The following is a 21,786-nucleotide window of genomic DNA, read 5'->3' on the forward strand; positions in this document are numbered from 1 at the left end:
GTCTAGGGTGGTAACTGCACTGAACAGAACTTGAAGGCCCTGCAGCGCATAGTAAATACAGCTGGTAAGATTATTGGTGCTTCTCTCCCCTCCCTGAAGGACATTTACACTTCCCATCTCGCCCGCAAGGCAACCTCGATTGCGAGAGATGTGAGTCACCCGGCTCACTCTTTGTTTGACCTTCTGCCCTCTGGGAAGAGGTACAGGAGCCTGCGCTCCCGCACCACCAGACTCGCCAACAGCTTCTTTCACCAGGCTGTTAGGACCCTGAACTCGCTACCTTCTGCGTAGCGTGCGGCACTGTTGCGCTATTTTCTGGAATGTCTGCTGTACGCGCACTTGCTCCTTTTTGCTCCTCTTATTTATTATTTATTTATGTATTTATTGTGTTATTTATTCATTATTTATTCAGCACGCTGTTGTTATACTTGTTTACTTGTTTGTCTGTTGTGGGCCATGTCTTGTCACCGTGGGATGGGGGGAACGAAATTTCGGTTTCTTTGTGTGTCTTTGGCATGTGGAGAAATTGACAATAAAGCTGACTTTGACTTTGACTTTTTGACTTTGACTTTTGACTATTTGAATAACTCTGAATGTTAGGTCAGGCCCGTTCTCAGCTCTTCGTTTGTGTTTATGTCACGTTAGCATACCTATCGTTTAGCCTGTTGTTGATCGTTCATGTCTGTTCTTGGTGTTGGATTTTGTCGAATAAATTTCCCTCAAAATGTGACTTGTACTCCGGAGCGACTTATATATGAGTTTTTTTCACGTTATTGTGCATTTTATGGCTAATGCGACCTATATTCCGGAGCGAATTTTAGTCCGAAAATTACGGTAGAAACAAAAGCTTATAACCTGACTTTAAATTCATCCATTGGTTTTAGAAATGACTCATATGAAAGCTGAAACCCTCCTTAATGTGGTGTAATGTATGAAAATAAATGTGCTTCACTGCGGAAAGATTGATAATTTATTTAACGTATCAATACGTATGAAAGTATTGGTGGAACTTATGATAATAAATTTGCTTCACTGCAGAAAGATTTATTTATTTAACAAAAACGCTCAGATTTTGGCAAAACAAAGGTTTTGTCATATTGTCATACAATGCACCCAATCCTAGTTTACAGCCCCACATTTTATCACTAATCGATCGGTTAATTAGTAGGTATGTATAAAAAGAACCCCGGTGCCCCAGACTTTCACTTGAAGTGCAACTTGACAACAAGACAACTGCTCAAGAGGAATGTTTGTCAGTTAGAAAATCCAAAGGCACCCCCTTTTCCACTGCAGAGCTCCACCAAGCCTGGTCACCTCAAGTCCGTGTTAACTAGAAGTCTGTAAGAGTCTGTCTCGAAATGGCCTCCATGGTTGAATCAGTCCCCAGAAACCAGCACTAAACAAAAGGCAATTAAAAAAACGTGTAGAATTTGCCAAGGCCCACAGCCTGCTAAACGGATGGACACTGGAAAAGTGGCAGAAACGTGGATTTCTCAGATGAGTCTTCAGTTGAATTACACCACAGCTGCCGCAAATACTGCATGAGACCTACTGGAGCCCGTATGGATCCAAGATTCACCCAGAAAACAGTTAGGTTTGGTGGTGGAAAGACTAGTGTCTGGGGTTACATTCAGTATGGGTGTGTGGGAAACATTTGCAAGGTGGAAGGCAATATCCATCCATCCATCCATTTTCTGAACCGCTTAGTCCCCACGGGGGTCGCGGGCGTGCTGGAGCCTATCCCAGCCGTCATCGGGCAGTAGGCGGGGGACACCCTGAACTGGTTGCCAGCCAATCGCAGGGCACACAGAGACAGACAACCAATCGCACTCACACTCACACCTAGGGACAATTTGGAGTCTTCAATCGGCCTACCAAGCATGTTTTTGGAATGTGGGAGGAAACCGGAGTGCCCGGAGAAAACCCACGCGGGCCCGGGGAGAACATGCAAACTCCACACAGGGAGGGCCGGAGGTGGAATCGAACCCGCACCCTCCTAACTGTGAGGCGGACGTGCTACCCAGTGCGCCACCGAGCCGCCCGGAAGGCAATATCAATAGCCTAAAATATCTAGAAGTATTAGTTACCTCTTACATTCTCAATCATAAACGGGGTCAAATTTTGCAGCAGGTTGGTGCTCTATCTCATACATCCATCTCTACATCAAAGTTCCTCAAGGCAAAGAAGATCGAGGTGCTCAAGGACTGGCCAGCCCAGTCACCAGACATGAACATAATTGAGCATGTTTGGGGGAGAATGAAATGGGAAGCTTGGAAGACAAAACAAAAAAATTCTAGATGAACTCTAGGAGGCATGCAAGACATTCTTTGCTGTTCCTGATAACTTCATCAATAAATTGTATACTTCATTGTCGAACATTTACAAGCTTTTTTTTCTACAAGTGGAACTACAGAACTTCTGTCGGGGACTGTAATTACTGTAATCTAGAGGTGTGTTTTGCTGCAAAAACATACAGTGAGTATTTTTCTGACTAATTCATTTATTCGGCAATGTAAAAATGACCCCAATGTAAGGCAAGGAGAGCAAAGTCAAGCAAAAAACTGTACTAAAAACACTGTACTAAAAGGCGCAGTCTCAGTTATGTGTGCCATTACTGTATCTAACACACACATAGGGTGCACTTCATCATAGGGCGCCTGCATGCCATTATTTACAGTACACAAAAAAAACATCACGGGAGCAAGAAAGTGAGTTTGGTTGTACTTTATTCTACTGTTTAACCATGTACTCTACTGTACTCACATTATTGTCGATCGATATTCATACGCAAATTTGTTCAAGTCCTCATCTCTGTATCCAAATTAAACATTTGGGCAAGTTCGCCTTCTGACATTCCAATTTCCCTTGTCATTGTCTCGTCGTTGTCACGTTGCTCTTCGGCAATGATCCCGGCTTTCCAGGAAGCTTGAATTGTGCGTCGTAAGCATGCCTCTTTGTCTATGCCATTTTAGAGGGTCATAATGTTGTTTTCTATGCACAAACGATCGTATTTATTTATCAATGGCGGCGGAGGTACATACTCTACGTCTTACATGAAGTCTTCTGATTGGTTTACTGCCCCTTTCTACGTAAAATGTAATGTCCTCTGATTGGTTCATCGGGTCTACATATTACGCTTGTTTGTTATGTCTGTGTGGCGGAAGCCAGACTAAACAACTATGCAGATTTGCACAAACGGTAGTATTTATTCATCAATGGTGGCGGAGGCAAGTACTTTGCTCAAACAATAGTATTTATTTACCAATGATGGCGGACGTACGTACTCCTCTACGTGTTACATCCAGTCGTCTGATTGGTTTACCAACCCCGATCAACGTAAAACGTATTGTCCTCTGATTGGTTCATCGGGTGCCTGTATTACGTCTCTGTGTGGCAGAAGCCACACAAAACAATGGTGGCGAAGGTACGTACTCCTTTACGTGACACGTCTAGTCATGTGATTGTTTTTTTTGTCCTGATCTACGTGGCGGAAGCCACACAAAACAATGGCGGCGAAGGTACGTACTCTGTGTTACGTCTAGTCCTCTGATTGTTTTTTTTTTGTCCCGATCTACGTCTACGCCTGTATATTACGGAAGCCACACAAAACGAACTTTACAGATTTTTACATTTGGTCCACACAAAAGGCGCCCTTCTTAAATGGTGCACCTTTGTTTTTTGAGAAAATTAAAGGTGTTTATGTGCGCCTTATCATCGTGAAAATACGGTATAAAAGATTTTAACAGAGGTGAGTATTAACATACAATTTCTTAAATCTGTTTCTATCATCATTGCAATATGGATTCAACTCCAAAAAGCTAGCTTTTTGAAGTGGGTGCACACTGATCCGTGTAGTCACTTCACTGGTTCTTTTATATCAAACAAATTATTTTAGGTGTATTTTAGGTAATGCATCTAAAATAATTTGTTTGATATAAAAGAACCAGTGAAGTGATTAAAAAGGAAAAACAAGATGAACTTAGTACAGCTGATCCGTGTAGTGTTTACATTTCAAATGAATGGACCCAAACCATGCCAACATTGCCGCTTTAGTCTATTTTTAGGGCACTTTAAATACGAACATTTGTCATACAACAGCGAGCACTACTATTTGAACTAAACCAAGTATTAGTAGCCAGAGTATGTATAGTGTTACCTACCAACAGGACTCTGGTCAACACAGTCAACAGAAATACCGGAAGACGGCAGGTATAAAAATCCTTTTTTTCCATTTTCTTTAGCAGACATGATTGCATCTCCATACTGAAACAAGCACATCACAAAATACATTACAAATTAAATGGAGAAAATAGTAAACACTCACTTCTTTAAATAGACTTGCCTGATAAAATTTGTGAAGCTCAGCAAGAATATTTGTAGACATGTCATTATTCTCCAGTGAGCTGAAAGCAAACTTATTAAATTGGGTGAAAAGCGAGTCAAAATTCCTGGCCAGTGGAAGAGTGGGGGCAGGAAAATGAAATCCACCAAGACCTAAAACAAATCACGAATGATTAGAAATCTCAACAGACTTGAGCAAATTAAATGAAGTGCCCCCCACCCCCACACACATATACATACATATTTGTGTGTGCACATACACTAAAATTCTAAAGTCAGACCAAATTATTTATCTTTGGTGTAGACTAAAACTATTTGGAGATTACATCAAAAGATGAGGCGGCGTGTGTGGCGTTTGCATGTTCTCCCCGTGCCCGTGTGGGTTTTCTCCGGGCACTCCGGTTTCCTCCCACATCCCAAAAACATGCTTGGTAGGCCGATTGAGCACTCCAAATTGCCCCTAGGTGTTAGTGCGAGTGCGGATGGTTGTTCGTCTCTGTGTGCCCTGCGATTGGCTGGCAACCGGTTCAGGCTGTCCCCCGCCCACTGCCCAATGATCGCTGGGATAGGCTCCAGCACGCCCGCAACCCCCGTGGAGACAAAGCAGTACAGAAAATGGATGGATGGATCAAAAGATGAATACAGGGAAGAGATTTCTGGTTTTTACTTGTACAATCCACTCCAAAAGTGAGGCCATTCTTTTATCTTTGCTGTGGACTAAACATATTTGCATTTGAATACTGGTTGAGATAAGCAGGCTTGACATTAACTTTTTTGCTCACCAGCCACTGAGGGTACTGTGATCCCTCATTTATCACGGATAATTGGTTCCAAGACCACCTGCGATAGGTGAAAACACGCGATGTAGAGAAAATATATTGTTACAATATCCACACAAGACTGTTCTGAACATTTATTGTATTTTTAAACACTTTATGTTTTTTAAACATTTTGCAAACATTTTACAGTCAAACTGACTTTCAGAAACATTCTTATTCATTTAAATAAATAAGAAAATAAAGAAAACAAATAATAGTAAATACCGTATTTTTCCGACTAAAAGTCGCTCCGGAATATAGGTTGCATTAGCCATAAAATGTACAATAACGTGAAAAAAAAAACATATATGTATGTTGCTCCGGAGTATAAATTGCATTTTGGGGGAAATGTATTCGACAAAATCCAACGCCAAGAACAGACATGAACGAGCAACAACAGCCTAAACTATAGGTATGCTAACCTGACATACACACAAACGAAGAGCTGAGAACGGGCCTGACGTAACATTCTGAGTTATTCAAATAACTATTACATGAATAACACGTTTATAAAACCGTCTGTGTCACTCCAATTCATTAAATCCATCGATCGTCCTTTATCTCAACAATGCCGGCCGGGTGTGCGCCGCTGACAGCGGTTGCACTTCAAAATATTTCACAGGCCCATATAACGATATATAAATTATATATCAAGATGGCGGCGTGTGCACACGCAGCGACCTCTCTCTGTCCCGCCCGTACGGTGTTTTGTTCGTTTAATGAGTGTTTGTCCGACAGTTTTATGTGTTCGTCTCGTCGTACTAAGTCGTGCTACAAGTACAGCAGGCAGGTTCTGCTCGACATCGGCGAAAGTGAGTTTTGTGGCGTTCTGGACTTTGATGCAGAGACATTAAAGGCGCTCGGACTGCTCCGTCCTGGAGCGTCGCAGGACTCGCCTGCTATTCCTCTCCTGCTATTCCTCCCCTGGTTGGAAAGCGTCGGAAGCGGTGTGCGAGGAGGCAGAAGAGGGGCAAACGTGGAGGCGTCCGGGCCAGGCTGGCGGCCAACCCAGCTCGCCCAGCTGTGCCTTCCATTCTTCTGGCGAATGTTTGTTCGCTGGACAACAAGATGGATTACATTCGCCTGCTGAGATCTACGAACCGGACAGTGCGTAACTGCTGTGTGCTCTGTGCATCTGGAGCGGCTAGCGTGCTATCGGGCGGACCGTGCCATTGTGAGAGGGGGAAAGTCGCAAGGAGGTGGAATATGCGTCTACATCCATGACGAATGGTGCTGGGACTCCGTAGTGCTATGCGGGCACTGCTCGCCACTGGCGGAGTTTGTGATCATTAAGTGCCGTCCTTTTTACCTGCCGAGGGAATTTACTGCGATTCTGCTAGTCGCGGTATACATCCCGCCTTCCAACATCGAGGGCGACAGGATCGCGGCTCTTAGTGAACTGTACCAGGCTGTCAGTGAACAACAGACGGCGCACCCTGACGGTTTCACCATCTTCGCTGGGGACTTTAATCATGCTGACCTAAAGTTTGTTCTTCCGAGGCTTCACCAGCATGTTAATTTTCCAACACGTGGTGACAGCTTCCTGGACCTGGTCTACTCTACACAAAAAGGAGCTTTCAAGGCTGCCCCCCTCCCCCATCTTGGACTTTATGACCATCTCACTGTTATGCTTTTGCCCGCATACAGACAAAGGGTGAAGGCGTCCAGGCCGGTTCACAAGCGGGTTCGGCTGTGGCCTGAAGGTGCCTCTGATGCGCTTCGAGACTGCTTTGGCACTACTGACTGGGACATGTTTAAGCGCGCGGCCACTTGCAACGATCGGACAGACATAGAGGAGTATACTGACTCTGTTTCCTCTTACATCACTAAGTGCATTGATGATGTGACTCACTCGAAATCCATCGTCACTCGGGCTAACTGGAAGCCATGGCTGACGGGGGCTGTCCTCAGGCTGCTGAGGGCCAGGGACAAAGCCTTCAGAGCGGGGGATGAGGCTGGCTTGAGGGCAGCGAGGGCCGACCTGTCCTGGGGCATCAAGGAAGCAAAAAGGGCATTCTCTTGCAAGATTACCGCCCACTTCAAGGACAGCAGGGACGCACGGAGTCTTTGGCAGGGCATTCAGACCATCACGGACTACAAGCCCCCGTCGCAGAGCTGTGAGGGCAATGTCCGTCTGCTCAACGATCTTAACCGCTTCTTTGCTCGCTTCGACGCCCAGAACAGCACTTGCCCGCTGAAGACCACTCCCCCTCCAAACGAGCAGCCCCTGTGCCTCTCTGCCGACAGCATGAGAAGGGCACTTGCCGCTATCAACACCCGTAAGGCAGCAGGCCCTGACCAGATCCCAGGTCGAGCGCTGAAGGACTGTGCTGGGGAGCTGACGGGTGTCTTCACGGACACCTTAAACATTTCCCTGCAGCAGGCCATCGTCCCTTTGTGTTTCAAGGCTGCCACCATCGTACCTGTGCCAAAGAATCCTGCTCCGTCCTGTTTCAATGACTACCGCCCCTTGGCACTGATGCCCATCATCATGAAGTGCTTTGAGCGGCTTGTCATGGAGCACATCAGATCCATTCTCCCCCCCACCATAGACCCCTTCCAGTTTGCGTACCGAGCCAAATGGTCCTCTGAGGATGCCATCTGCTCTGTCCTCCACTCGGCCCTCTCCCACCTGGAGAGCAGGGACTCGTATGTGAGATTGCTGTTTGTGGACTTCATTTCTGCCTACAACACCATTGTGCCACAAAGACTCATCTGTAAACTCGACGAGCTGGGCCTCAGTACCTACCTCTGCAACTGGCTACTGGACTTCCTCTGTTAGAGACTTCAGGTGGTACGTGTTGGCGACAAAACCCTCCGCCAGCATCACGCTGAGCACGGGAGCCCCCTAAGGCTGTGTGCTCAGTCCACTGCTCTTCACCCTGCTGACGCATGACTGCACTGCGTCCTACAGCGACAACCGCATAGTGAAGTTTGCTGATGACACGACTCTGGCGGGTCTCATCACCAAGGGTGACGAGACTCAGTACAGGTTGGAGGTTGACCTTCTGACCGCGTGGTGCAGGGACAGCAACCTCCTGCTGAACTTCAACAAGACCAAGGAAATTGTTGTTGACTTCCGGAAGGGTCACACACAACACCTGCCGCTGACCATCGACGGTGCTGTGGTGTAGAGGGTGAGCAGCACCAGATTCCTGGGGGTGCACATCAGTGAGGACCTCTCCTGGTCCGCCAACACCGCGTCACTGGCAAAGAAAGCTCAGCGCCGCCTGTACTTCCTGCAAAAACTCAGGCGAGCAAGTGCTCCTCCGGCCATCATGACTACATTCTACCGTGTCACCATTGAGAGCATCCTCTCCAGTTGTATCGCTGTATAGGGTGGTAGCTGCACTGCATACATGAAGGCCCTGCAGCGCATAGTGAACACGGCTGGTAAGATTATTGGTGCTTCACTCCCCTCCCTGAAGGGCATTTACACCTCCCATCTCGCCCGCATGGCGACCAAGATTGTGAGTGATGTGAGTCACCCCGCTCACTCTTTGTTTGATCTTCTGCCCTCTGGGAAGAGGTACAGGAGCCTGCGCTCCCGCTCCGCCAGACTCACCAACAGCTTCATTCTCCAGGCTGTTAGGATCCTGAACTCTCTTCCCCCTTCTGCGTAGCGTCCTGTACTTATTTGTTGTGTTATTTGTTTATTTATTATTTATTCATCACTCTTATTTATTCATTGTTTGTGCCTTCTTGTTTTATTTTCTTGTGTTGTTTACTTGTATGTACATTGTGACCTATGTCTTGTCACCGTGGGATAGTGGGAACATAATTTCGATCTCTTTGTGTGTCTTGGCATGTGAAGAAATTGACAATAAAGCAGACTTTGACTTTGACTTATATCACATAACTATTATATAAGCAATAATATTATCAAACCATCTGTGTCACTACAAATCATTAAATCCATCGATCATCGTCCTTTGTCAACAACGCCGCACGTGCGCCGTGACGTCAGCCTCGTCGTTATTCCACAGATCTAGTATATAACTATATTATAGCATTAACGAAGAGCAAGGAAAGACGTGGGTTTGGTAAACTGCTCTTTATTTAACAAAACAAGAGTTCAACGAGCCAACAACTATTGAACTGTAACAATAAAATCATATACAAGTTACTATATGAAATAAAATATATCAAATAACTATAACAAATAGTTCACCGCCACACGGCCCCAAGCACCGGCGTCGACTTCCATCCACCGTTCTCCGACAGCCACCCGGCCGAGCGCTGGCCCCCGACTTCCATCTACGGAGGTGAAAGAGAGCTCCGTAGAGTAGGACCAGGCGTGCGTAAAAGCCATGTCTGAGCCCCATCCACCGTCCCCGGACAGCCACCTGGCCGAGCGCCGGCCCCCGACTTCCATCCACGGAGGTAAAAGAGAGCTCCGTAGAGTAGGACCAGGCGTGCGTAAAAGCCATAATAGTTTTTCAAACCTTCTGTGTCACTCCAAATCATTAAATCCTTCAAACTCTTCATCCTCCGTGTCACTTACAAACAAAGCCGCTAATGATGCCGAAATTACAAATTACAGTAATCCCTTGCTACATTGCGGTTCGTTTATCACAGTTTCACTTTTTTTTTATTTTGAAAATTTGTGAAAAAATTCACATATAAGTCGCTCCTCAGTATAAGTCGCCCCCCACCCAATTTATGAAAAAAAATGCGACTTATAGTCCGAAAAATACGGTATATTGTTACAATATCCACAGCAGACTTTTATGAATGTTTATTGTATTGTTTATTGTATTATTAAACACCTTATTGTTTTTGAAACACTTGTGCATTTTTAAACAGTTTAATAACATTTTTAAACTCAAATTGACTTTCAGAAACATTCCTATTCACTAACTAACTATTTAAACATTTTTGTAAACATTTTCAGAAACATTGCTATTTACTAACATAAGGTCAGATGCCATATTCGTCAGGTGGTTCCATAACTGTGTACTCCTCTCCGGAATCTCAATTGCAACAGACTCTGCCCTTTTTTTTTTTTTTTTCTGGTAGTCGTGTCAGAAAAATAGTGAAAGGCAGCTGCTGGTATTGCTTTTTTTTTCTGGGTTAAGATGCATTTATATGCGTGCAGGGCTCCGTCGACTGCATTTTTGAATTGCAATGCACAAATCATCTCTGGGTCCCATTCTTCCATCATCCTCTGAAGATCTTTTGCAGCTTGCGCTATGGTTGCCAGGGATTCAAGTGTTAGACCGACTTCTTCTGGATCATCTTCTTTGCCTTCTGCTTCGTTCTCACTCACTGATCTTGTCACTGCAGCCAGATCTTCATTTGTTTGCGGTTCTCTGTGACAATCGAAGAGCCTGCAAAATCATCCTCATTTATATCAGAAAAGCCTTCTGCTTTGACTTGCCTTCCCAGCTTTACTACATTACTGATGGCGGAATTTCCTCAAAGGTAGATCCTTTGTAGTCATGGACCACTTCTGGCCACAATTTCTTCCAGGCGGCTTTGAAAGTCTCCGTCTTCATGTCACTCAGCACCTTCTCGATTCGCTGGAGACACGTTGCTATATGAAAACTGAAAAGTTAATTTCAGTGTTTATGGTTTCAACCAGGTCTTGCATGGTGTGATTGGTGCACAGTGCCTTAAAAGCATGAATAATGCCTTGGTCAATTGGTTTGATGAGGGATGTGATTCTTGGGGGAAAGAATTCAATGCGCACACCTTCGGCACTCAGGTCTTGTGTGTGGCCTCCAGCATTGTCCATCAGTCGTAGCACATTGAAATGTAGCCCCTTTTCAGCAAGGTAAACCCTGACCTTGGGGCATGAAGCACCTGTGGAACCAATATTTTACAATGACTTGCTTATCCAAGCTTTCGGATTGTGCATCCAATACTCTGGGAGAACATTCATGTTTTTGTTCTTGAGGGCTCTTGGGACCTTTGATTTATAAATTAGCGCTGGCTGTATTATATGGCCAGCAGCATCACCACACCTTAGGAGTGTGAAGCGATCCTTGGAGGCCTAAAATCCAGGTGCTTTAGCCTCTTCCTTCATGATGAACATTCTTAATGGCATCCTATTCCAAAAAAGTCCATTCTCGTCCATGTTGAACACCTGTTCAGGCAAATAGCCCCTTTCTTCAATGGTGGACTTAAATCAAATTTTTATACAACTCTACGGCATCTTTGTCTGCTTTGTTTCTCTATGAAACCGAACACTCTTGAATTTGAATCTCTTCGTGAACTTCACAAACCAACCCTTGCTCGCAGTGAAAGGAATGTGTCGACTAATAGAAGGAGATGCCTGTGAAGTTTAAAGTTGAGGGTCGTCAGGGTTAGTATCATCATCGGCAAGTTGGCTGTACATTTGCCTGGCCTTTTCACGGATGAAGTTCATATCCAAAGGAGTGTTCTTCTTCCCGCAGGAATTTACCCAAAGGGCTAGTGCCGACTCCATTCGTACTATGCCCTTATTGCGCGGACTTGCTCCAAGTCATATTTGCAGTTGAACGTATTCTTCTTGTCCTTCTTAATATAATGCACAGTTGACTTATTAATGCCATAATGGCAGCCTACTTCTGCATAAATTTTCCCTTCCTTAAGCATGTCGAGAAGTTTCACCGACTCTGCTATTATAAGTATCTTCCTCTTACACTTGCAGTCTCCAGAAGACGTAGAAGGTGCAAGGCATTTTCCTGGCATTGTAGTAGGGCTTCACTAAAAATTACTAAGTAAAAAAAGAACTTCCGTAATGAAGCGCAAGTCTGAGGTGATGCCGATATGTTGACGCGAACGGAGCGGAAGCGTTTATACAGTATGGGAGGCTGAGATAAATTGTCGTTGGAACTGCTAAGCCAATCAGCTTCAAGGACACAGAAAACTACCGTATGAAGCGCAAGTCTGAGGTGCTGCCGATATATTGACGTAAACGGGGTGGAAGAGTAGATACAGTGCGGGGAGGCTGACATAGTGTGGTTAGAACTGCTAAGCCAATCAACTGCGAGGACACGGATCAAAAAGCCCTGCGCTTCAAGTGACGCTGCAAAAAGCTGCAATGCACCAAATATATCTGCAAGATTTTGTTTTTTTGTAAAAACCCACGATGAACCGAGGCCACAATAGGTGAAGTGCAAAGTAGCATTTAGTGGTTTCCCAGAGTTTCTATCTAGTCAGCACTTTCACGAGCCACATTTTCATTTGGCTTCATATGGTTTTAGCTCGATAAAAGAATGATATTTACAACCCTTTTCGATCTAATTGGACATTTTGCACACTCTAAACGGGACCATTTATTGCTTAAAGCTACAGGTCATGAAGTATGCATCTCCAAGGCCGGTCATCGGCGTCTGCAAACGCTTTCCAGCAGGTGGCCTGTGGCGCCACCTGCTGGAAAGGGTTAAAAAAAAAACATTCACTAGCTAAGCACATTTGAAAAACCCTGTAACCTGTCTTTTTGTAGTTTTTGTCGCAATTGTTTGGTAAAAGCACTTATAAATGGAATTTTTATTTAATTAATGGGATTCTGTGATGAATATTTAGTCTGAAGTCAAGTTCATTTTTGTAGTTGCTGATACTTGAATAGACATTTGTAATTGATTGCAGTCTGTTTGTGCTCTTATATATGCCGCACGGCCTAAACAGAAGCTTTTGTTTCTATCAAATGGTGCCATTTATTTAGGTAAAGGATTTCTTTATAGGGGGGGGGGATGCCAACTTCCTGCTTTGCCTCTTCTGAGGATTGCATAATCATACGGCTGCCTATGCTGACAGGCTATGCAGTTAGACTGAACTGCTGTCTGTCTCTATGTCACTGTTTAAGTGTTCAAACACTGTGGCTATATTAACTAATTTCCATGGTTAAGCTGATGTATTGAATATCTAGTGTTTTTTGTCATCTGTCTGTAACGTCGCGTTTCTTTAGATGAATAAAACGTCTTTGAAAAGAGACCATACGAAGGCGACGAAAAAAAGGTTCTCCAGCCTGATGGCAGGGGGTGCTAGTGATCCCGGGATGCTTCATGCGCCCAACTGTAGAATAAGTGATTTCCTGTTCAAATTTACAATGAACAACTGAGGAGCAGTCGTCCATTTATTTCTTCCCGTTTTTACATTTCGTTTTACAATGGAGGATTACATATCGAAACGATTTTCAACTATGGATTTTCGATCGAAGCAGGAGGTCATCAGTAAACGACGACCAACTCCGGTGTTAAAAGGTTTGATTCGCACAACGGAACTTCGGAGCATGTATTTTCAAACGGAGTGGTACGCACGATCGAAAACAAGGTTTTGATTCCATGTGCTTTATTGAGTGTTTTTGTGTGAAGACTGCTGATATGAGATTTTAATTAAAATAGTTCAAATTAAATAAGGAATAAGCCACTCTAGAGCAGCATTTCCCAACCTTTTTTGTGACATGGTTAGGTGTTGGACAAATTTTACCGGGGGGGAGGGGTGACATCAGTGCCTCCCCAGTCATGAACCTCACCGCACGTCACTGCAATATAGATACATGCATGACAGAGGTCTAACCTAGGTTTTGTAATTACTGTAATAACTGAATAACATGCAAAGCGTACATACAGACAAATACATTCAAAGTTTAGTACATCACAATATGGTCAAAATCCTTTGAATAAAAAATACACATGCAACTGGATGTTTATTGTAAGGGTGCTGCAATGTACTGCTACTACTTAAACCCCGTTTCCACCGACCAATCTACCTGGCTCTACTACACTCTACTTGACATTTGGCACCGTTTCTACAGACAAATATACTCTACCCTACTTGTTTTTTTTTTTTTTTTTTTGGTACTGCCTCCTTTGTGGTTCTAAAAAAGCTGAGCAGAGTGGAGCAGCTCTGCCGAACCCCTGAAGCCGACTCACCGAACCCCTAGGGTTCGATCAAACCCAGGTTAAGAACCACTGCATTAGCTGAAATAAACAAAACAATCAAAAGTGTCGATTGAAAATGAGGAGGAAGGACTAACGCTTGATCGCTTGGCAACAATGGTGAAAATGGCTGATGAACTTCAGCAAGCTGCGCAAGAATGGGACCCTTTTATGTTTTGATGTGGTTGGGTGGAGTCTCCAGCACGCACCTGGTTGTCACTATCATTGTTAGTTTGGTTCATAAGCTCTGGAGTGAAAGGAACAAGTCGTCAGTCGTTTCTCCTTTCCATTGCCCGTGTGTTTTACCTGTTGCCACTATCGAGTACGAGTGACTTGCTTTGTCCATGTAAGTAAAGGTTTTCTCATTTTTTTTGTTTGCGGCTATCCTTGCAGCTGAGTTTTTTTTTGTTAGTGTATTGTTTTTTCTCACTCACATCTTAGTTACCGGATTCATCCATTCATTACCTGTACCGCTTGTCCCCACGGGGGTCGCGGGCGTGCTGGAGCCTATCCCAGCTATCATCGGGCAGTAGGCGGGGGACACCCTGAACCGGTTGCCAGCCAATCACAGGGCTAGTTATTGTATTTTCTTATAAGCCTTTAATTTTCTTAGTAACCGAAGGAGCGCCTTTTATGTGGACCAATCACCAAAATCTGTTAATGTTGTCTGACGGCCGCCACAGGTGTAGACGTAATATGTAGACCCGATGGACCAATCAGAGGACATTGCGTTTTACATCAATCAGGGCAGTAAACCAATCATAGGATTCTTGATTTGTTACTCGTAAGCAAAAACAAACACAGAAAGACAGACCGGCCGGTCGCTCGCGGCACCTTGGCTGTCTAGGCGTCAAGCTAGCAGCGGCGTGGAACAGGCGTGAAAGAAACCAGTTTCAGAAGAACGGTAAGATTTATTGTGTGAGAGTTCACACTCCAGTGCAGTGCTGCTAAGCTCATGTTGATAATTTTCACCAAAATTAAACATTATCAGTCATGATTTTTATTTGAAACGGCAGAGTGGAGCACTGGTTAGTAGGTCGCCTCACAGTTCAGAGGTGCAGGGTTTAGTTTCGGCTCCAGCTTCCTTGTAGGCGTTTGCATGTTCTCCCCGTGCCTCCGTAGGCTTCCTCTGGGTACTTGCATGCATGGTCAGCCAATTGACCACTCCATATTGCCCATAGGTGTGAGTGTTAATTGTTATTTGTTTCTGTGTGCCCTGTGATTGGCCGGCCACCAGTTCAGGGTGTCCTCTGCCAACTGCCCGAAGTTAGCTGGGATAGGCTCCATCACACTTGTGACCATCATGAGGATAAGCAGTTTAAATGATGGATGGATGGAATTTTAATTTGAAGATATGAACCATACTTTTGGAATGTTAGTTTCTGTCCAGAGTGTATTTCCTTTTACCTAGGCCAGGGGTCGCGAACCTTTTTGGCGGACAGAGCCATAAATGCCCATTTTAAAAAAAAATAACTTCCCGTGAGAGCCATACCAATTAAAAAAAATCTATAGATTAAATACAATTAAATGCATGTATTTTAATTAATACCAACGATTTTTTGAGTGTACTAATGTATTCTTTTTAATAACATTTTTACCGTCGCCAAAAGAGCCATATTGACTCGCAAGCCATAGGTTCCCGACTCCTGACCTAGGCCATTGTCTTGTCATAGCCAGGCAGTGTATAAAAATAATGTATGTATAATGTTTCTGTAATACCGTCCCTACACTGCCTACCAGTGAAAAGGAATAATGTAAGACCTACCTGTATACTTAAACTTAGAAATATTAAACCAGAAACCCTTTCATAGGATCCATCCATCCATACAAAAAAGGGTAACGCAGAAGAAGTGCTCAGTGAAGGAAAAGAGGTAGAAAACGGGGCCCGGCCGGGCATAGCCCGAAATGGAAACGTGGGTCCCCCTTCCCATGGGCTCACCACCTGTGGGAGGGGCCGAAGGGGTCGGGTGCAATGTGAGCTGGGCGGCAGCCAAAGGCGGGGACCTTGGCGGTCTGATCCCCGGCTGCAGAAGCTGGCTCTTGGGACATGGAATGTCACCTCTCTGGCTGGAAAGGAACCCGAGCTGGTGTGCGAGGCAGAAAGATTCCGACTAGATATAGTCGGACTAGCCTCCACACACAGTTTGGGTTCCGGTACAAGCCCTCTCGAGAGGGGCTGGACTCTCTTCCACTCTGGAGTTGCCCACGGTGAGAGGCGTCGAGCAGGTGTGGGTATACTTATTGCCCCCCGGCTGGGCGCCTGCACATTGGGGTTCACCCCGGTGAACGAGAGGGTAGCCTCCCTCCGCCTTCGGGTGGGGGGACGGGTCCTGACTGTTGTTTGTGTCTATGCACCAAACAGCAGCTCAGAGTACCCACCCTTCTTGGGGTCCCTGGAGGAAGTGCTGGAGAACGCTCCTTCTGGGGACTCTATCGTTCTACTGGGTGACTTCAATGCTCACGTGGGCAATGACAGTGAGACCTGGAAGGGCGTGATTGGGAGGAACGGCCCCCCTGATCTGAACCCGAGCGGTGTTCTATTGTTGGACTTCTGTGCTCGACACGGATTTTCAATAATGAACACCATGTTCAAACATAAGGGTGTCCATGTGTGCACTTGGCACCAGGACACCCTAGGCCGCAGTTCGATGATCGACTTTGTAGTCGTGTCATCGGATTTGCGGCCGCATGTTTTGGACACTCGGGTGAAGAGAGGGGCGGAGCTGTCAACTGATCACCACCTGGTGGTGGGTTGGCTCCGATGGTGGGGAAGATGCCGGTCCGACCTGGCAGACCCAAACGCTCTGTGAGGGTCTGCTGGGAACGTCTGGCAGAATCTCCTGTCAGGAAGAGCTTCAACTCCCACCTCCGGCAGAGCTTTTCCCACGTCCCGGGGGAGGCGGGGGACATTGAGTCTGAGTGGACCATGTTCCGTGCCTCCATTGTTGAGGCGGCCGACCGGAGATGTGGCCGTAAGGTCGTCGGTGCCTGTCGTGGCGGCAACCCCCGAACCCGCTGGTGGACACCGGCGGTAAGGGATGCCGTCAAGCTGAAGAAGGAGTCCTATCGGGCCGTTTTGGCCTGCGGGACTCCGGAGGCAGCTGACAGGTACCGGATGGCCAAGCGGAACGCGGCTTCGGCGGTTGCTGAGGCAAAAACCCGGGCGTGGGAGGAGTTCGGTGAGGCCATGGAGAATGACTTTCGGACGGCTTCGAGGAAATTCTGGTCCACCATCCGGCGTCTCAGGAGGGGGAAGCAGTGCAACGTCAACACTGTTTACAGTGGGGATGGCGTGCTGCTGACCTCGACTCGGGACGTCGTGAGTCGGTGGGGAGAATACTTCGAAGACCTCCTCAATTCCACCTACACGCCTTCCATTGAGGAAGCAGGGCCTGGAGACTCTGAGGCGGATTCTCCAATCTCTGGGGTCGAAGTCACTGAGGTAGTTAAAAAACTCCTCGGTGGCAAGGCCCCGGGGGTGGGTGAGATCCGCCCAGAGTTCTTAAAGGCTCTGGATGTTGTGGGGCTGTCATGGCTGACACGCCTCTACAACGTTGCGTGGACATCGGGGACAGTGCCTCTGGATTGGCAGACTGGGGTGGTGGTTCCCCTCTTTAAGAAGGGGGACCGGAGGGTGTGTTCCAATTACAGGGGAATCACACTCCTCAGCCTCCCTGGTAAGGTCTATTCAGGGGTGCTGGAGAGGAGGGTCCGTCGGGAGGTCGAACCTCGGATTCAGGAGGAGCAGTGTGGCTTTCGTCCTGGCCGTGGAACAGTGGACCAGCTCTACACCCTCGGCAGGATCCTCGAGGGTGCATGGGAGTTCGCCCAACCAGTCCACATGTGTTTTGTGGACTTGGAGAAGGCGTTCGACCGTGTCCCTCGGGAGGTTCTGTGGAGGGTGCTTCGGGAGTACGGGGTGCCGAGCCAACTGATAAGGGCGGTTCGGTCCCTGTATCACCGATGCCAGAGTCTGGTCCGCATTTCCGGCAGTAAGTCGGATTCGTTCCCAGTGAGGGTTGGACTCCGCCAAGGCTGCCCTTTGTCACCGATTCTGTTCATAGTTTTTATGGACAGAATTTCTAGGCGCAGCCGAGGCATTGAGGGCCTGGGAACGCCTTGGGATCCCCCGGGATGAGCTGGATAAAGTGGCTGGGGAGAGGGAAGTCTGGGAGTCTCTCCTAAAGCTGCTGCCCCCGCGACCCGACCCCGGATAAGCGGAAGAAGATGGATGGATGGATGGATGGGAAATATCATTCTTAAAAACAAGACAAACTCAGAGTGGTCTTTGATGCCTCAGCAAACTCAAAGGTTTGATCATGATCATTTGCTGTCAGGCCCAGATTTGCGGAACAATCTAAATGGTGTTCTCATCGGATTCAGAAGACATCAAGTTGCATTATTATGTGACATTAAAAAAGAATGTTCCACCAGATCCATGTGCATGAAGCAGGAAGAGACTACCGTATTTTCAGGACTATATGTCACAGTTTTTTTTTTCCATTGTTTGGCCAAGGGTGCAACTTCTACTCAGGATTGATTTATGTGTGAAATTATTAACACATTATATCATTTCACATGTTATTTTCACACTAAACCGCATGAGGGCGCTCTAGGCCTGTGGAATAATTGGAACTGCAACTGACGATGAGTGTGACGTAAGCCACGTAGAGGAGGAAGCGCTGCATCTTCTACTTCTGGAGTTAGCGGAGTTGTTCATAAGTGACACCGAAGATGAAGATTTTGTTGGATTTAATGATTTGGAGTGACTATTGGATAAACTTGTTAGCATGTTATTTATGCTATAGTTATTTGAATAACTTAATATGTTACGTCAGGCACGGTCTCAATTCCTTGTTTATGTGTTTAAGTAACGTTAGCATACCGTACCGTTCAGCTTGTTGTTGCCTATTCTATTTTTATTTCAAATTGCCTTTCAAGATGATATGTCTGTTCTTGGTGTTGGATTTTATCAAATAAACTTCCCCCAAAAATGCGACTTGTATATGTCTTTTTCTTCTTTATTTTGCATTTCATGGCTGGTGCGACTTATACTCCGGAGTGACTTATAGTCCGGAAAATATGGTAGTTAAAATTTCTGTGGTTAAAATGTCAAAATGAACAAGAGTATCGAATTAAAATGCACTTTTTTCTGGGCTACGTCCTTGCTAGGTTACGCCAATTGCGCTGCATCTTCTACTTCTGGAGTTAGCGGAGATGTTCATAAGTGACACCGAAGATGAAGATTTTGTTGGATTTAATGATTTGGAGTGACAATTGGATAAACTTGTTAGCATGTTATTTATGCTATAGTTATTTGAATAACTTAATATGTTACGTCAGGCACGGTCTCAATTCCTTGTTTATGTGTTTAAGTAACGTTAGCATACCGTACCGTTCAGCTTGTTGTTGCCTATTCTATTTTTATTTCAAATTGCCTTTCAAGATGATATGTCTGTTCTTGGTGTTGGATTTTATCAAATAAACTTCCCCCAAAAATGCGACTTGTATATGTCTTTTTCTTCTTTATTTTGCATTTCATGGCTGGTGCGACTTATACTCCGGAGTGACTTATAGTCTGGAAAATATGGTAGTTAAAATTTCTGTGGTTAAAATGTCAAAATGAACAAGAGTATCGAATTAAAATGCACTTTTTTCTGGGCTACGTCCTTGCTAGGTTACGCCAATTACGACTTAAAGCATCCTGCTAACGAAAATGAGTTTCCCCTTGCAGTACAGTTCATAATGAAGGATTTCTAGGTGGATGGCTGTGTAACAAGTACGGCATGCATCGAGAAAGCTATTGAGCTCGCACAGGATGCTCAGAGACTGCACACAGTTTGTAAAGCTGGTGCGCTGGCTTGAGAGCGTACCGCGGCTCACAGTTTTCAGAATAGCTGCCTCTCTGCGATGTGGGGGGAACGAGCCTAAAGTTGGAGGAGGCCACTTGCTGGGCTATTTCTTCGGTCCACCCATCTCAGAGATTTGCCCCAGTGGGCAAATGGCACAGTCACACAGAGCTCTGCATGTCAGGCTTGTGCCTCGAGCAAAGTATTAAGTACTATGATTATCTTTCGGTTATCCAGCTCAGGGAATAGCCTCGGCGGCGTACGTGGGCTAATGAAAAAGTCACACGGAGCTCTGTGCCAGAGCCCTGCGCCTCGATCACTTCAAGTGGCTTACAGTGGTTATTTTTCAGTTACCATGCTCAGGGAGTCGCCCACCCCAGAAGCAAACTGTACTAAGAAATTCAAATTTCATTTTGAGCATCGGACACGATGACTCACACGTTGCTCCTTTTGTGAAGCACTGCAAATAGTTTGGGATAAATTAAGGGTAAATTAAAAAACAATTCAAGTGTTTACCGGTGTTTTAGTTTATGCACTGCTTTTTCCATAATTTTGCTGATCTGACTTCAGTCTTCTACATTACAAAAAAAAAAGCTTGATAGTTGCTACCTGAGAAGAATGAAATATGTTTAGAATTTACTTGCAAGTGTATAGTGTAAGTGTGCAGAGTGCACAGTAGTTTTGGCTCCATTTTAATACACAAAACCTTTACAGCTAAAAATGTTAAGTCCACAGTATCGCCTTCCGTTTAAGATGCACTATCATCAACATCTCAGGAATGCTGGTACAACCTGCACAGTTTAATCAACATTAAATGTACTATCAGCCTACCGTAATTGCCGGACTATAAGCCGCACCGGATTGTAAGCCGCACCAGCTAAAATTTAGGGATATTTCATTTTTTTTCTTACATAAGCCGCACCGGACTATAAGCCGTACGTGCACACGAGTTTTTTACAAAGAAAGACAGTACATAGAAAGTGTTAGGTTCAAAATCAGCAAAAGGATCAGCAGACAAAACCAGTGAGGCAGAATGTTGAGTCTTTTCTCGCGAGGAGTGCAATCAGACTTACAGCAGTCCCGAAATACACTAAAGGTCCGTTAACACTCCTCGCTCTTTTTATTTAGGAATGCCCTACCCACAATGTGAGACTAGCCCCTGAGGTGGGGGGAAGCGTGGGCTTTGTCTCATGAGAAAAGAAACGAGATTCTATAAACAAAAGAAGTCGTAGACAAGATGTCATGAGAATCGAAAAGAGTGGAAGGCCAAAATGCCATGTGCAGACATCAACAAAATAGTTTGAGCTATCAACAGCTTTCTTGGATTCCCAGAGATGTAGAAGATCAGGAAGCTCCAGACAGCATCGTATGACTTGTTGTGTTCTGGTGGACGTCTGCAAGGCGAAACAGCAAGCATTCTGTGCAATAATTGTATTAATAAGTACTCATTAGGGAACGCATGATAACATATATATACAATTTATCTAACAATTCCCCCCTGTTTATCATAAGTTACCGGAGACCAACACATCACCCATATCGACACTTCAAAAAGATTTTCAGCCAAGGGATCACACTTCGCAAGAACTAACTTACACTCGGGAGGAAACTGAGTCTTAATCAGCAAAGCCAGGTTCAGGAAACAAACCGGACAGGTTTACCACAATAGAATCGCCGACGGGGTCGTCACTAGAGAAGCAACGGGAAAGTCTCAGCTGGTGGAGAGATAGCAGTTGTAATTAGCCTGTTAATTAGGGATCGGAGACAAGGAATGCAACAACATCCACACAAGGTCAAAATGGCAGAGAAAACGGCAATGGAGACCAGGGCTGAGGAAACCAGGGTGCGGTACTTTCCGAACACGTTCAACCAGTTGGTCCAAACCTCTGTGTTCACCCCACCGTGTTCCTT

At 45.5% G+C, this 21,786-nt stretch overlaps 1 protein-coding gene across 2 annotated transcripts in view; it reads right to left on the reverse strand.

The window, feature by feature from the left end:
• Positions 1-21,786, reverse strand: part of tctn1 (tectonic family member 1) — a 253,262-nt gene that overhangs the window by 142,369 nt on the left and 89,107 nt on the right. For both annotated transcript variants that reach the window (XM_068651907.1, XM_068651906.1), the window contains exons 4-5: positions 4,343-4,494; positions 4,161-4,263 (exon numbers count right to left, since the gene is read on the reverse strand). In XM_068651907.1, the coding sequence (XP_068508008.1) occupies positions 4,161-4,263; positions 4,343-4,494 (255 nt within the window). The remainder of the gene's footprint in view (positions 1-4,160; positions 4,264-4,342; positions 4,495-21,786) is intronic.

Source organism: Syngnathus scovelli, chromosome 1 (assembly GCF_024217435.2).
Source record: "Syngnathus scovelli strain Florida chromosome 1, RoL_Ssco_1.2, whole genome shotgun sequence".
Classification (NCBI taxonomy): Eukaryota; Metazoa; Chordata; class Actinopteri; order Syngnathiformes; family Syngnathidae; genus Syngnathus; species Syngnathus scovelli.